We start from the raw sequence: 13,104 nt of genomic DNA, 5'->3' as shown, positions 1-13,104 counted from the left end.
AGGTTGATAAATTGAAGCATAGAAAAGTGAAATCCAGAAGACAAGAGAACGTTGAATTGATATCGACAATAAATAGGTCATTGAAACACCACCCAGAAGTGCACGGATTCAGAATAACGGAGGTCAGAAAGGGGTATATCACAGCACGGGCAGTAGGCAAGTCCAGGCATGATATCATGTCGGGCTTGAGGCAAAGATGAATCGAAGCATTGGGGCACCAGAGTCCCTGCGGCAAGGCCCGATTTAGACCTTGACCCACAAGCTCAAAACGCCCTTGAGGTACTCGACAATCTCGGATCCACCCAGTTTGCTCTCGCCGTACAGACGGTCGACGAAAGTAATCGGACACTCGGACACCTTGTAGCCCATTGCCTTAGCACGGACCATCATCTCCATCTGGAAGCTGTAGCCCTTGCTCTCGGTTTTGAGGATAACCTTCTCCAACACTGACTTCTTATACAGCCGGAAGCTACCAGTCAAGTCACTCACACCGGGCATCAACATGACGTCTGCGATGAGGTTGGCAGTGCGCGAAGTGAACTTGCGGAACAAATCCCAGCCGTAGACACCACCCTTGATGTCTCCACGGTTCGCATATCTAGTTCCGGTCACGATGTCGGCGTCGGACTCTTTTTGAATTCGGATCATCTCAGGGATGAACTTGGGGTGATGGCTGAAGTCGGCGTCCATGATGATAACAAAGTTGCCGGTGGCATATTTCAACCCGTGGACGTAAGCTGTACCCAGACCGAGCTTGCCCTGGCGGGGCTTAAGGATGATGTGCTCCGGGCCATAGAGTTTTTGGAGCTGCTTCGCGATCTCGAGGGTGCCGTCAGGGGATCCGTCGTCGACGATAATAACCTCCCAATCCAGCTTCCTATAATTTAAAAGGGAAAACCGACGTTAGCCCCAGCACTATTAATTTATATCATCTCAAGCGCATACTCCGCATTGAAGGTCCTCTGGATCAGCCAGATAATGATAGGGAGGTTCCTCCGCTCATTGTAGGTGGGAAGAATGACCGAGTACTTGTTGTTGGCCGCCGCCATTTTGAAGACCCACGAGTCAATTAATAAATTAAGGAGCGGTAAAAGATCCGAGCGAAGATCAATGAACAAAAAAGAGAAAAGAAAAGAGTAGGGAACGTATGGCTGACAGCTTGTTGCATCCGGCAACGCCAGATCGCGGCCAAGTCGCCAGATCCGGAACTTACCGCCCTGGCAGAATCCGATAGCTTATCGGGGTGTTTTGCTTCAACTTCAAGTAGAATACTTCCAAGATTACTCTACATTTCTTTCTAATTGCTCTCAGAAACACTTCCAAGGCTGTAGAGATGAATTCAGCACCAGACAAGCACATCCGGAATATATCCAGGTGTAAGTGTTCACTTCATTCCCCTCTCACTTCAACTGACCCTTACTGATTGCCTATGCAGCTTCTCGGCCCCGCAGCTTGACAAGAGGTCCTCTAGATGCATCTGACGAGTGAGCATGATACCTTGGCTTCCACCGCTATATCTCTTCTCTTACATGATCCAGCCCCCTCGCTCTCCCCGAAACACCCACCTCGCCTATCAAACACAAATCAATGCTTGCTGCCAACGACGCCTTTTCTGGGTCATCCTTCTACGAGTTGGATCCGCTTGCGCCAGACGATCTACCCGAAGGTTTAGAAAAAGATCTATCGTTTTTACTCCGGCATAGCAACTTCCACACCCTCTCTCATCTTGACATCCCTCCGCCACTACGATCCGAATTCCTTATCCTCAACCCAGGGGAGCCTTTATCAACTTCACTGGGCACCCTCGAAAAGCTATTAGCTGAGGGTCGATTCCTCATTGCGGCCCATTTCTCTGCTTCTATCTTAACCTCGTCTTTGATATCTCCGACGGATATAAAGATCATCTTTTCCCTTTTCTACACGCGCCTAGCCAGCTTGGATCTGTCGGGCAATACAGTTCTCGCGGCACAGGAATCGAAAGCCCTAGAAGATTTGACTTCAGCGTTCTATTATATCGATCTCAAACCTGAATCGGCTGCGACCGATAATGTTAAAGACTCAGAACATGAGCAAGAACATGAACAAGATCCTCGTCATATTGTTCCATGGCCACTTCGCGTACTGGCCGTTAGACTCCAGAGCATAGGCTTTGGTGATTCTCGCCGAAGTATTGGCGGCCTGTATGAGATCGGCCTGGAAGCACGCCGAGAGATCATGAGAAGCGAAGCTACTGAAGATGAGCGAGAATTATGGAAACAGCGATTAGCAGATCTTGGGATTAGGGCTGTGAATGCGCTTATAGAGATGGGTGATTTCGATTCAGCCAGGAGATCGCTTGATAACCTCCGGGCACCTGGGCCAGAGTCAAGCATAACAAAGTTGAGGAAGGCACTTTTGCTTTTGCGGATTGGCGATCTAGACGCAGCAAGCCAGGTATTTGGTGATGCTAATGAGACAAAAGAGGCTGCTTTATTGAAGCCACTGATAAGCATGTCAGATGGTCGCTTCGCTGATGCAGTGGCTGAGTGGCGCGTTCTCGGGGAGGACAGAACAAGGACGGATGGGGCTCTGGTAGCTCAAAACTTGGCTGTGTGTCTTCTCTACACTGGACAGCTGGATGAGGTATTTGATCCCATTATCCCATACACCTATTTGAAGGGTGTTTTGAACGCATTTACTGATTGTTTGTTCCTAGTCTCGTCAGCTCCTTGAGGCCCAGGTCTCATCCAACCATTCGTTTGGTAGTTTGATATTCAATTTGTCGACGGTCTACGAACTTTGTACCGACAGAGCGACTCACATGAAGGGACAGCTGGCTGATACGATCTCAAAACAGCCTGTCATCGGACATACAAATTTAGATCGGCCAAACTCAGACCTAAAGTTATAAGACTTTAAATTGAGAATCACTTCGCCCAGGGGCCCGCTGAATTCAAGCTGTCTGCACACGATCTAAATAATAATCAATACTCGGTGAATGATATCCGTCTGCTAATGATATGACATTTTCCCAACCAACGCCATGCAATGAAATGAACGCCACTGGATGCTCTTTTCCAAAGAAAGTCTAGTCCGACATGTACTCATGTACTCATGCACTCGGTGCACTTGGCTCCGCCTTGGGAGGGGCCCTCTGTTTCGGTCGTTTGATGATAATCCTATCACCTTCCCGTTCCCAGCGAAGCTTCTCTTGCTCAACCAATTTCTCCCAAGTCCAACTCTGTTCGTCTCCTGTACAGCCGCCCAAAATCCAACTGATGTGCACGCTGAGATAGGCACTACCCACGGCCTTGAGCGCATGTCTGCGAACTCGATCTGCAGCCCAGTTCATCACTGCGCGGATGTGAGAATCCACGCTGTTGTGTAATTGCCAGAATACCACCCAATTATCGTGCATTAAGGCAGCCAAAACCTTATCTACTGTCTGAGACTGATAGGAATGCTCTTTGCGCGCCCGGGAACGTAATTCAAATGCCGCAGTCATATCTCCTTGCCGACACGCATAATCGAGAATCAAGTATGTGACCAGTTCCGAGGCCTCAGCGCCGGGTAGTGGGTGAGATGTGGAGTGCAGTTTATCCAGAACGTATCGTAGAGAGGGAAAGTATGACGGTGGGTGATGCGCAAGAATAGATAAGCGAATGGAGAAGACATGGATCCGCTGTGAGAATTCTGCCGGAGTAGTTGTAGATGTTGCCAGAACGGCTTCGCGCAGCTTCCGAAGGGAGAGAAGGAGTGTGGATAGCTCTGTTGATGGTGGTGGGACACCCTTCTGTGCGGGGTGTAATTTCAAGGGCGACTGGGAAGCGGGCGGATTGGAAGTCGCATCGTTTGAGGGACTTGTTGGGAGAGAGCTTAATGCTGCATCAAGGTCTTTCGAGTGCTGAGCACAAAATCGCATGTATCGATCAACTATTTTGTCAAAGTACTGCGTCTGAATCTTATGGTCCAACAGTCTGCGGATGTTAGCATATTAGCCTTGGGTCGGGAGATTACGCATCTCAAACGCACTTCTTATCCCCCTTTGAAACGAATCCAACGTTTTCCAGGGAGTCAGATACTGGGCGTAAGCGACTCATCTTTCCATGTGTTAACATGTGTTGACATAGTATGATATCAACCGTCATTGGAGTTGATATGGTGTTTGTCTTGTTTGCTTCCTCCCACGCCGAGGCTTTCCCCAACACTGCCCATGTTGAACTGCCCAACAGCTGGAATTTCTTCTTTTTATCTTCATCGATTTTATATTTAATTCTACTTTTTTTCTCCTTTTTGATTTCCTTTTTCTGCTGGCTTGTCTTACTTGTTCTATTGTTGGTCAACTTCAAAACATTTCTGTAACTCATTGCATACTTGCATACCTGCATCACATGTGATCATGCCTCACCAGCGTCGCCCTATTGAACACCAGAAAGCGTCGGTAGATAGTCAACCTACGGAGATGACTACTGTCGGGGAGGAGGCTCAGAAATTGGTAAAGCGACTTCTTCATTGGGACGATCTACCTCACTGGCAACGCGACAACCATCACATCCATACTGGATATCGGCCCGCCTCGTCCTCATTTTTAAGTTCATTTCAATCACTGGGTTACGTTCACAATGAGACGGTCAACATCTACACCCACCTCTTGCCAGCAGTGATGGCTGCCCCCGCTGCATACTGGCTCTACCACTTGCTTTCTCCGCGCTACCGGGATGCAGCCGATTCTGATATCCTCACTTTTGCCTGTTTCTTCGCGGGGGCTGCCTTCTGTCTTGGCATGTCCGCAACCTATCACACCATATCAAACCATTCACCTGTGGTTGCACGCATTGGCAACGCACTAGACTATATCGGTATCGTGGGACTCATTGTGGGAAGCTTTGTACCTAGTGTCTTCTACGGATTTTATTGTGTACCCAATCTCCAGAACAGGTACTGGGCCATGATCTGTACTATTGGGCTAGGCTGCGTGATTGTATCCGCTTCTCCCCGGTTCCGTACGCCTCGTTGGCGTCCGTTCCGCGCTACCATGTTCGTTGGGATGGGCTTGTCTGCTGTCTTCCCCGTACTCCATGGGGTTTTCCTCTTCGGACTTGACCGCATGCAACAGCAGATCGGTCTAAACTGGCTCGTTTTTCAGGGCTTCTTGTATATACTTGGAGCCGGGATCTATGCGGCCCGAGTACCTGAGCGATTCATGCCCGGGAAATTCGACATTGTGGGGAGCTCGCATCAAATCTTCCACGTGCTGGTGGTCTGCGCAGCAGTAGCTCACCTGACAGGGCTGTTGAAGGCATTCGACTATCGGCACAGCGGGGTTGCCGAGAGCTGTCAGATTCCACGCGGCTGAGTCGGGGGTCTGGCGCAACACAAGAGGTTGGACAACATGCCCATGGCATCTTTTCAGAGGTAGCATGGAATGAAATGTTCACGTTGTAGCGTACGTGGCGCGGCTTATGTTCAAGAATCTCTCAAGGGTCAAAGGTCCCCCTGCTGACGATGACTCGAATTAGTATGTGCAACAATGACACAATGACGAAAGAAATGAAGCGGTGAACGCATAATCTACTTACAGGGACTAGACCCGGTCAGCCGATAAAAAGGATACATTTTTTTGCCTCTATTTCACATGGTGCCCAGCGTTGTCCATTCGAGGCTATTGTACTTGTGTTCCATTGGCGAGAGAGCAGGCCCTAGCGGGAGAACAGACCAACAGCCCTTGTTAGTAAAAGGTTCATCTGGTTCTCCATTAATCCAGAAACTTAACCCCGAAATTGGCGTTTACGATGTTGCATCAGGGTGTGACGGCTACCAACAAAAGGACCCCTAGCCGGTTTCTCTTGAGGGACCCTGTTTTCTCATATCACGAGCAGTGTTCAAAAATAGCGAAAGCTATCAACCAAAGCAATTTCCCTTTTGCCAGATCAGGTTGGATCAGATTCAAGAAGGAATTGTGAGGGAATATGCTTCTTTTTAACCTCGGAATACCAGTGCCAGTTTGCGTCCCATGCGTGGTTGATCAGATGGAAGCATATGGGGTTTCACAGCGGCTGACCTCTTTATGCGGCTGCCATCGGTACTGAATTTGAATGCCAGAGTCACATTTGTTCTCTCTGAAGCTTGAGCTTGTTTATATATACAAGGAAGTGGATGTAAAGGGGGTGTGAAGCATATACCTCATTGGACGGGTGCGGTATCATTGTATCGATCTGGCTTTCTATTTCTAATTTCCCTTTTTCCCCTTTTTCTTTCCATTTATATCCACATATCACCGAACCCCGGGCTATAGGTACTGTCATTGATATCGTATTGGGAGATCCTACTAGCTTCCTTCGTGTTTCCCACCCCAACTCCCCCGTCCACAACCAGCCCCAAACAGAAAATGCTTGCAGAGTCCAATGGCAGCTCATATGCCGGCGGAGATACACCTAAACTTCGAACTGCTTGTGAAAACTGCCGGCAATCCAAAGTGAAATGCAACCTGTCGGGCAAGAGTGTCTGTACTCGCTGCCTACGTCACGGCCTACAGTGCCAATACGGATTTGCAAATCGATCTGGTAAACCAAAGGGTAGCAAAAACAGAGCTACTCTCCGCAAACTAGGTCAGCTGCAAGAAGAGAAGCCTACTATGCGTGGCTTTCGCGGTAGTCGGCTTGTTGCCCCTGTGGCCGACATGGAGCCACTAGTTGGGAATAGCTATAGCAGTCAAATCCCTGATCCAGCAATTGACAACGATGTAAGTTTTCACATATGCTCATCAATTCGGCATGTTTCTAAGATTTTACCATTCTATAGGTCTGCTTGATATCTAATCAGCCGGGCTTCTGGGAAAGTCCCCGAAGCTTCGGTGATACAACAACCCTAGAGTCTTCTGTTTGCCCTGGACAGTTGCCGACGGTTGAGAGCTCCCCATTCACAGATCTTGTTGATCCATGTCCTACTCTCCCAGCTGGCCTGGGATATCCGCATACGCCCGTGACGCCAACGTTTCTGTCCGGAGAACTGGCCGATGGGATGGCCAGTCCATCTCTAGTCGGTTCTGTGGCTTCGCCATATCCGATTTCACCATGCGAGTGTGTGGATATGCAGCTATTTCATATGAACCGACTTAACCACCTACTCGCTGGATCAATGCCACTAAGGCTTGATCACAGCCTGCAGACAATCAAATGCACATTTTGCGCTTGCCAGATATTCCTGCAGTGTACTAAATGTCCCAAAGACAGCACAAACCTGTTGCTGACTATCTCAGTACTCAATCTCGCCCTCCAGCTCTTTGAGTACTGGGTTTCGCGAGAGACGTCTCGCGCCCCGCGGCCAGAACACGGGGTCGATATTCGCTACGGATACTACGAGATCTGCCACAAAGAAAACAGGCAGATACGCAACTTCTTACTGCGGGGGCTATTGTTACAGTGTCAGGATGTATTGCTGGCTCTGAAAAGCACTGCTAGTGCCGCCGATGTTCAAATTCCCAAGTTGGGCGACCACGAAGGTCCGTCAGAACCGAGACTATCAGATGAGCATGCTAATCAGCACTGGGCTCTTTCGGAGCATGTCGGTTTACTTCCCGACTTGGTTTCCGACATTCCGGGCGGTACGCCCAGAAGCGAAGGTCTACTTTCCATCATTGCAGGCTACGAAGCTACTGTGTCGGCGTTCTTGCAGTCGACTTCATGGGGGGAGTGTATCTGTGGAACTGGTCGAGTGATGCATGATGAGTCTCTTTGAATTATACCCACGTACGGGAGGTCAACTGTTTCCGTCGCTACTGTACGCTAGGGAGGAAGAATGTAGAGAGTGCGGAGAAGTAAGAGTTGGATGCACAAGCTGGACAGTAAACGCAGATCGGCTATATTAACAGAAAATTGAAAAGCATATCGCCTATATACGATATAATAGTAACGAAAGTAAATCATAATGTTATGCCAAATAAATTGTTGTCATAAACCCCCATTTCCTCTATGTATACCCCACAAAATCTCGGTCCGCGGTAAGCCTCGGCGATCCAAGAGCCGAGAGGTTGTTTGTATAAGACCTTCCCCTCTTACAAGCTCAACGCTCACCTTTGATTTATTCCAATCATTTCAAGAATGGCTCCTTCCGACCGTCTCAATCAAGTCAATGAACACCTCAACTACCCGGCCGGTCTACTAGCAGGCCAAGTAGCCATCATCACCGGTGCAGGCCAAGGCATCGGCGCCGAAGCAGCTCGACTCTTCGCAAACGAAGGCGCTAAGGTCGTAGTCGCTGATATCGATGCCAGTATGAGACCCATGATTATACTTTGAAATTTCAATCATTTTCTGATACCTACATATCTAACAAATAAACAGAGAAAGCCAACGCCGTCGCTGACGCAATCAATTCCGCCAAGGCCGGCCGTGCCCTGGCCGTCGTTGGCGATGTCCTCGATAGCAACTATATCACCGAACTGGTAAAGAAAACCGCCGAGTTTGGCAATGGAAAAATCCACATTATCATCAACAATGCCGGATTCACCTGGGATGGAGTTATTCACAAGGTGAGAATAATCTCGTGAACATATACACTACACCAAGCTATCATTCCACTAACCAAATTCCCCCCACAGATGACAGACAAGCAATGGGAGACCATGCTAGCCGTGCATAATACCGCACCCTTCCAGCTCGTGCGCGCCGCAGCACCCTACTTCCGAGTCAAAGACCAAGAGCCGCGCGTAGTGATCAACATCAGCAGCACAAGTGGCATCCACGGCAATGCGTAAGTACCCGATATCCAAGACCCAGTCTCCACTCTCTCGCTTTCGGAACAGCCCAACAGCAACAAATACTAAATCCTACATACTAACCGAGTAAAACAGAGGCCAGGCCAATTATGCAGTTGCGAAAGCGGGTGTTGTCGGCCTGACCCGTACAATCGCTAAAGAATGGGGCCCATCCTTCGGTGTTCGGTCCAACACTATCGCTTTCGGCTTTGTGACGACACGTCTCACCGCTGCCAAGGAGGAAGGTGCTTTCATCACCACCCCCGACGGCACGAAGGTTGCTCTGGGAATTCCAGGAAAGCAGCTTGCGACTAAGAAGGGCTCTGTGGATCAGGATAAGAAGGAGGCTGCTGCTCCTACTTACCCTGATATCCCGCTAGGCAGACCTGCGACCCCCGTTGAGGCTGCGAGAGCGATTTTGGGTGTTGCATCGCCGTGGTTCTCTTATGTTAATGGGGAAACGATTCGGGTTACCGGTGGACGGAATATGTAGATTCTGTATGTAATAGCGGTGTGTGTATATATATCCACATTCAGAGCTGGATGTATAGATGCAAAATGAATTCATTGAATAGTATATATCTTCTGAATTGAAAGGGTCCGTATGTTGGATATATATATATATATATATATCATCGTTAAGACGTTGGGATGTACTATATCACCCTGCTGCACATATTGTACATGAGGTCAATTAACCACGAGATGCACAGGGTTGCATTTGTTCGTGTGGTTTATGCTGATGGAAACCAGAGATGTCGGATGAAGAAGACATTGCGAATGGCGATGTGTGCGAGACAGACTAGGGTAGGAAATTTATGTTATAGGGACCGATATAGTAGAAACAAGGGGAACAAGCGTGCAAGTCGAGCGTCAACATCAGGACCGGAGGATGACTAAAAGTGCTGAGCGCATGCAGAATAGAAGTGTTACAGGGCAGTGGACGTCCAAAGTTACGGAAAGGCAGCCGTTTCTGGCCTCAAAAGCTGTCATTTTCGGCGTCAAACCCGATCCAACTTACCAGAGTCCCATCTACCATCAACTCGGAATGGATCTGTCCCGGCTTGCGTACAACTTGGGCGGTTTCACAGTGGCGCGGGCGCATCACACGAAACATGAAACATCATCCCCTCATGCCCCGAGTCTCGGCCGTTTTCGGACGGCGCAACGTTGCACAACAGGATAATAGGAAACGGTTGGGGGCGTATTTTGAAGGCGGTTAACTAAGGAACGTTCTCAGGTGAGATTGGAGGTAAGAGTAGTAGAATTCAATGATGTAGATTGTGAAGTGTTTTTCCTCATGCCACACCGAGGTATCATATCGTAAGAATCAATAAAAGGGAACAAGATGTCCCGAAATGTCCCGCCAATGCGAAAAGTCTATGCACATATATGAGTAGAAAAGAACTGAGATCACCCTTAGGTCGTCAAAATAACAAAAAGCCTTCCCCCCAAAAAGATAAACAGAGAATCCAAAAATCGAACAAAAAAGTGTCAACGCCGGGTTGAAATGTCCAAATACACCAATCCAAAAAATAAAAATAAAAAAAAACAAGACCCCGTATTTCATCAGCCCTCCCAGGGGCGTATCTTCAAATCGTGCTTCCCAGTGTATTATCACGCCAGAAAATGGAAACGTAAAAAAAACCTCCAGGTATGTGTGGAAATATTAAAACAATAAGAAAGGAGACCCGGTCGCAAGGGAGACACAGGACCGTGGTCAAACGGTCCATGCAAGGTCGGTAAGCCAGGGAATTTCCGTGGTCCAGGGGAAAAAAACAAAGGAGTAAAGAAATATGTCCAAAGGGAAAAGAAAGCTGGTGGCCGAGTCCAGTGGATCATGATCAACGCGATCAACTTTTGTTTGTTTGTTCGGCAGCTTTTAGGACTCCGCTCGATGGCGGAGATAGGAGAGAAGAGAGTTAAGGGGACCCGAAATGTGCGAACGGAGATATCGGGGAGCATTCGATCAAGGAATGGTGATGTAAAGAGAGGAGCGTCAAGTCATGCAGCTGCGAGGCAAGGAGCAATTACACGGGGATCTCGAGACCCTGGAGGTTGGGGTGCATGAGGCCATAAGCAAAGGGATCCGCGGGAAAGAAGGGCTCCGCGCAGACGGAAGGGAAGACGGCCTTGCAATCGGGGACCTGCTCCGAAACTGCTGGCGACATGGTATCGAAATCCGAGTAATCCTCGGTGATGGCCGAACCGTCGGAAGCAGCCGATTGGGAGAAGGCCGAGTATTGCGCGGAGTCCAAGGATGAACCAGATGTCTGGGCATACAGGGGTTCCATGGGGCCCATGAACATTGGCATCTGGGGCTGGGGAATGTAGTCGATCTGTTCCGGCACCCAGGGGGTTTGGACCATGGGATTCTCGGTGAAGCGAGGGCACTCCAGAATGAGCTGGCGCAGCTCTGGGATGGAGATCCTCTTCATTGGGTCAAGCTCAAAGACGCGACTCAGTATACCTACCATCTCGGAAGAGAGAGGCAGAATAGTCTTCAAGAAGAATGGGTCCTTGAGGTAGGCCTGGAATGTGGAATCCTCAACCGAGGCACGTTTCCATGGATTGCGACCGCAGGTTAGGTTAACAAGAATCACGCCCAGACTCCAGACGTCGTTGGCAGCGGACATGTAGCAGGACAAGGGTCGGGCGTTGGATTGTTGACATTCTATAAACATGTCAAGTTAGCCACATGACCAAAACCAGGAAAAGAGGGTGTAATTGGGTGTGCTTACCAGGCGACATGTAGAACGTGGAACCGCATCCAAAGTCCGTCGTATAGTAATCTGTCGTGGCCAGGCCAAAGTCGGCAAGCTTGACAGTCATTCCATTTTCGGTCACGAGGACATTCTCAGGCTTGAGGTCCCGGTGGTAGATCCCGAGAGAATGGCAAAATTGTACGGCATCCAGGATCTGGAGGAACACACTCTTGGCCAAGAAGTCATTACCGACAAAGTTTCCCTTATCAGTGATGTTAGAGAACAGGTCTCCTTCTGGGCAATACTCCATGACGACGTAGGTACAATCCACGGAATCCATGATGCGGACTAAGGGAACCACGTTGGGGTGTTGGCTGGCCAGGTGGTGGAGTCTAATCTCGCGCTGCTGGAACTTGAGTTGACGGGCATCCAGGCCATCCTTGCAGAGAACCTTGACGGCATAGACTTCGTTGGTGTGAATGTCCACGGCGGTGTAAACAACGCCGTAGGCTCCGACGCCCAAGACTCTGGTGAGTTCCAGCCGGTTGGCTAATACAAGTCCTAGACGATCCTCGGGAGCATAGCGGCGGGGAGCCGGCGATGGTGGCGGCGTTGGTAGCATGGCCGGATACATTTTCCTTGGGAGGTGGTTGTGTAAGAGGGGATCCAATGGTCCTCTCCCGGATGAGACGAGGAAAGTGAGTGTGTGAGAGAGAGAGCGCGCGCGCAAAGGTAGTCTGATCCAGGGAGATTATAAGAGAAGCCTAAATCCACGGATATTCAAAAGGCATCCATTCCAATCCAATGGGGGTTTCAAGATGGTCCGATCTAGGTCCGTTTGGTCCGGTCTGGTTGTGTTTGATAGAAGTCGAGAAGGAGAGTTGTTGCACAAGGAACCAGAAGCAAGAACAACAAAAAAACAAAATAAAACAAATAAAAGAGGAGTATAGTAAAATATATAAGGAAGATGTGAAATATACAAAGTCGCGAAGTCGAGAGAGAAGGAAGGGTATTATAGAAGAGATATCAGGCAGATGGCCGCCTCGTGGTTCGAGAGACAATAATAAAACAAAAGGGAAAGCGCACTAGTCAAAAAGGAAATTACATTAAATCCCAAAAAGGGAAAGGATCGAATGGAATCTAAAAAAGAAAAGAAGAAAGAAAATTAAAAATTCCCAAAAGAATCTATGATGCGTACAAAATAGAGTGGCACTAAAATAAATTATTTTGGAAAAAGAAGAAAAAGTAAATAATAATAGGCCATGTGTACGAAGCGGTGTGCATGCCCGAGCGTGGTTAGACCAATCATTATGACTCGGTCGGTCTTTCCTGCAGCCGCCACAACCGATGATTGGAGCATAAGTCATAACGATCGACTAGAACCTTGGAAACTGCAGAGTCTCCTATTTTTTTAATTATTTTCATAATTTCCAAGTTCCCACAATTGTGCACACTGCCCAGAAGGTCTTCCGTTCTAGGCCTAGTGTGGCAATGCCTTTCTGTCCACGTATCCCAACCCCTGTTCTTCCCAACGGTGTTTCTGCCTTGAAACCTCCTGACACACATTTGCCAACACACCCGCCACCCACATTCTACCAATAAGCTCATTGCCCCCAGCCCCACAAAGCTATGGCATCTTGAGTCAGATCTGGTTGTCCATATTTA

The 13,104-nt window shown here is 48.8% G+C and overlaps 7 protein-coding genes across 7 annotated transcripts; 4 read left to right on the top strand and 3 right to left on the bottom strand.

Moving 5' to 3' along the window:
- Positions 1 to 243: 243 nt before the first annotated feature.
- N7487_002612 (dolichyl-phosphate beta-D-mannosyltransferase) lies at positions 244 to 1,049 on the bottom strand (the record flags this gene model as incomplete). The annotated part of the gene is made up of 2 exons (XM_056870359.1): positions 244 to 877; positions 946 to 1,049. The coding sequence occupies 2 exons, from the start codon at positions 1,047 to 1,049 to the stop codon at positions 244 to 246; spliced, it is 738 nt and encodes a 245-aa protein (XP_056735143.1).
- A 284-nt stretch (positions 1,050 to 1,333) lies between these two features.
- On the top strand, positions 1,334 to 2,890 carry N7487_002611 (uncharacterized protein; the record flags this gene model as incomplete). Its single annotated transcript, XM_056870358.1, has 4 exons — positions 1,334 to 1,376; positions 1,436 to 1,484; positions 1,539 to 2,622; positions 2,696 to 2,890. 4 exons carry the CDS (start codon positions 1,334 to 1,336, stop codon positions 2,888 to 2,890), a joined length of 1,371 nt encoding a protein of 456 aa, XP_056735142.1.
- A 201-nt stretch (positions 2,891 to 3,091) lies between these two features.
- On the bottom strand, positions 3,092 to 4,097 carry N7487_002610 (uncharacterized protein; the record flags this gene model as incomplete). Its single annotated transcript, XM_056870357.1, has 2 exons — positions 3,092 to 3,956; positions 4,012 to 4,097. 2 exons carry the CDS (start codon positions 4,095 to 4,097, stop codon positions 3,092 to 3,094), a joined length of 951 nt encoding a protein of 316 aa, XP_056735141.1.
- Positions 4,098 to 4,378: 281 nt separating this feature from the next.
- N7487_002609 (hemolysin III family protein) lies at positions 4,379 to 5,335 on the top strand (the record flags this gene model as incomplete). The annotated part of the gene is made up of 1 exon (XM_056870356.1): positions 4,379 to 5,335. The coding sequence occupies one exon, from the start codon at positions 4,379 to 4,381 to the stop codon at positions 5,333 to 5,335; it is 957 nt and encodes a 318-aa protein (XP_056735140.1).
- Positions 5,336 to 6,367: 1,032 nt separating this feature from the next.
- Positions 6,368 to 7,716, top strand: N7487_002608 (Zn(II)2Cys6 transcription factor domain-containing protein; the record flags this gene model as incomplete). Its single annotated transcript, XM_056870355.1, has 2 exons — positions 6,368 to 6,721; positions 6,781 to 7,716. 2 exons carry the CDS (start codon positions 6,368 to 6,370, stop codon positions 7,714 to 7,716), a joined length of 1,290 nt encoding a protein of 429 aa, XP_056735139.1.
- Positions 7,717 to 8,078: 362 nt separating this feature from the next.
- N7487_002607 (SDR family NAD(P)-dependent oxidoreductase) lies at positions 8,079 to 9,227 on the top strand (the record flags this gene model as incomplete). The annotated part of the gene is made up of 4 exons (XM_056870354.1): positions 8,079 to 8,250; positions 8,322 to 8,509; positions 8,579 to 8,730; positions 8,831 to 9,227. 4 exons carry the CDS (start codon positions 8,079 to 8,081, stop codon positions 9,225 to 9,227), a joined length of 909 nt encoding a protein of 302 aa, XP_056735138.1.
- A 1,537-nt stretch (positions 9,228 to 10,764) lies between these two features.
- On the bottom strand, positions 10,765 to 12,073 carry N7487_002606 (serine/threonine-protein kinase; the record flags this gene model as incomplete). The annotated part of the gene is made up of 2 exons (XM_056870353.1): positions 10,765 to 11,408; positions 11,476 to 12,073. 2 exons carry the CDS (start codon positions 12,071 to 12,073, stop codon positions 10,765 to 10,767), a joined length of 1,242 nt encoding a protein of 413 aa, XP_056735137.1.
- Positions 12,074 to 13,104: the final 1,031 nt, after the last annotated feature.

Source organism: Penicillium crustosum, assembly GCF_028827405.1.
Source record: "Penicillium crustosum strain IBT 35664 chromosome Unknown utg000001l_segment0_segment0, whole genome shotgun sequence".
Lineage (NCBI taxonomy): Eukaryota > Fungi > Ascomycota > Eurotiomycetes > Eurotiales > Aspergillaceae > Penicillium > Penicillium crustosum.
Note: the sequence above shows the minus strand (reverse complement) of the source record. Positions and strands in the feature narration are given on the sequence as shown.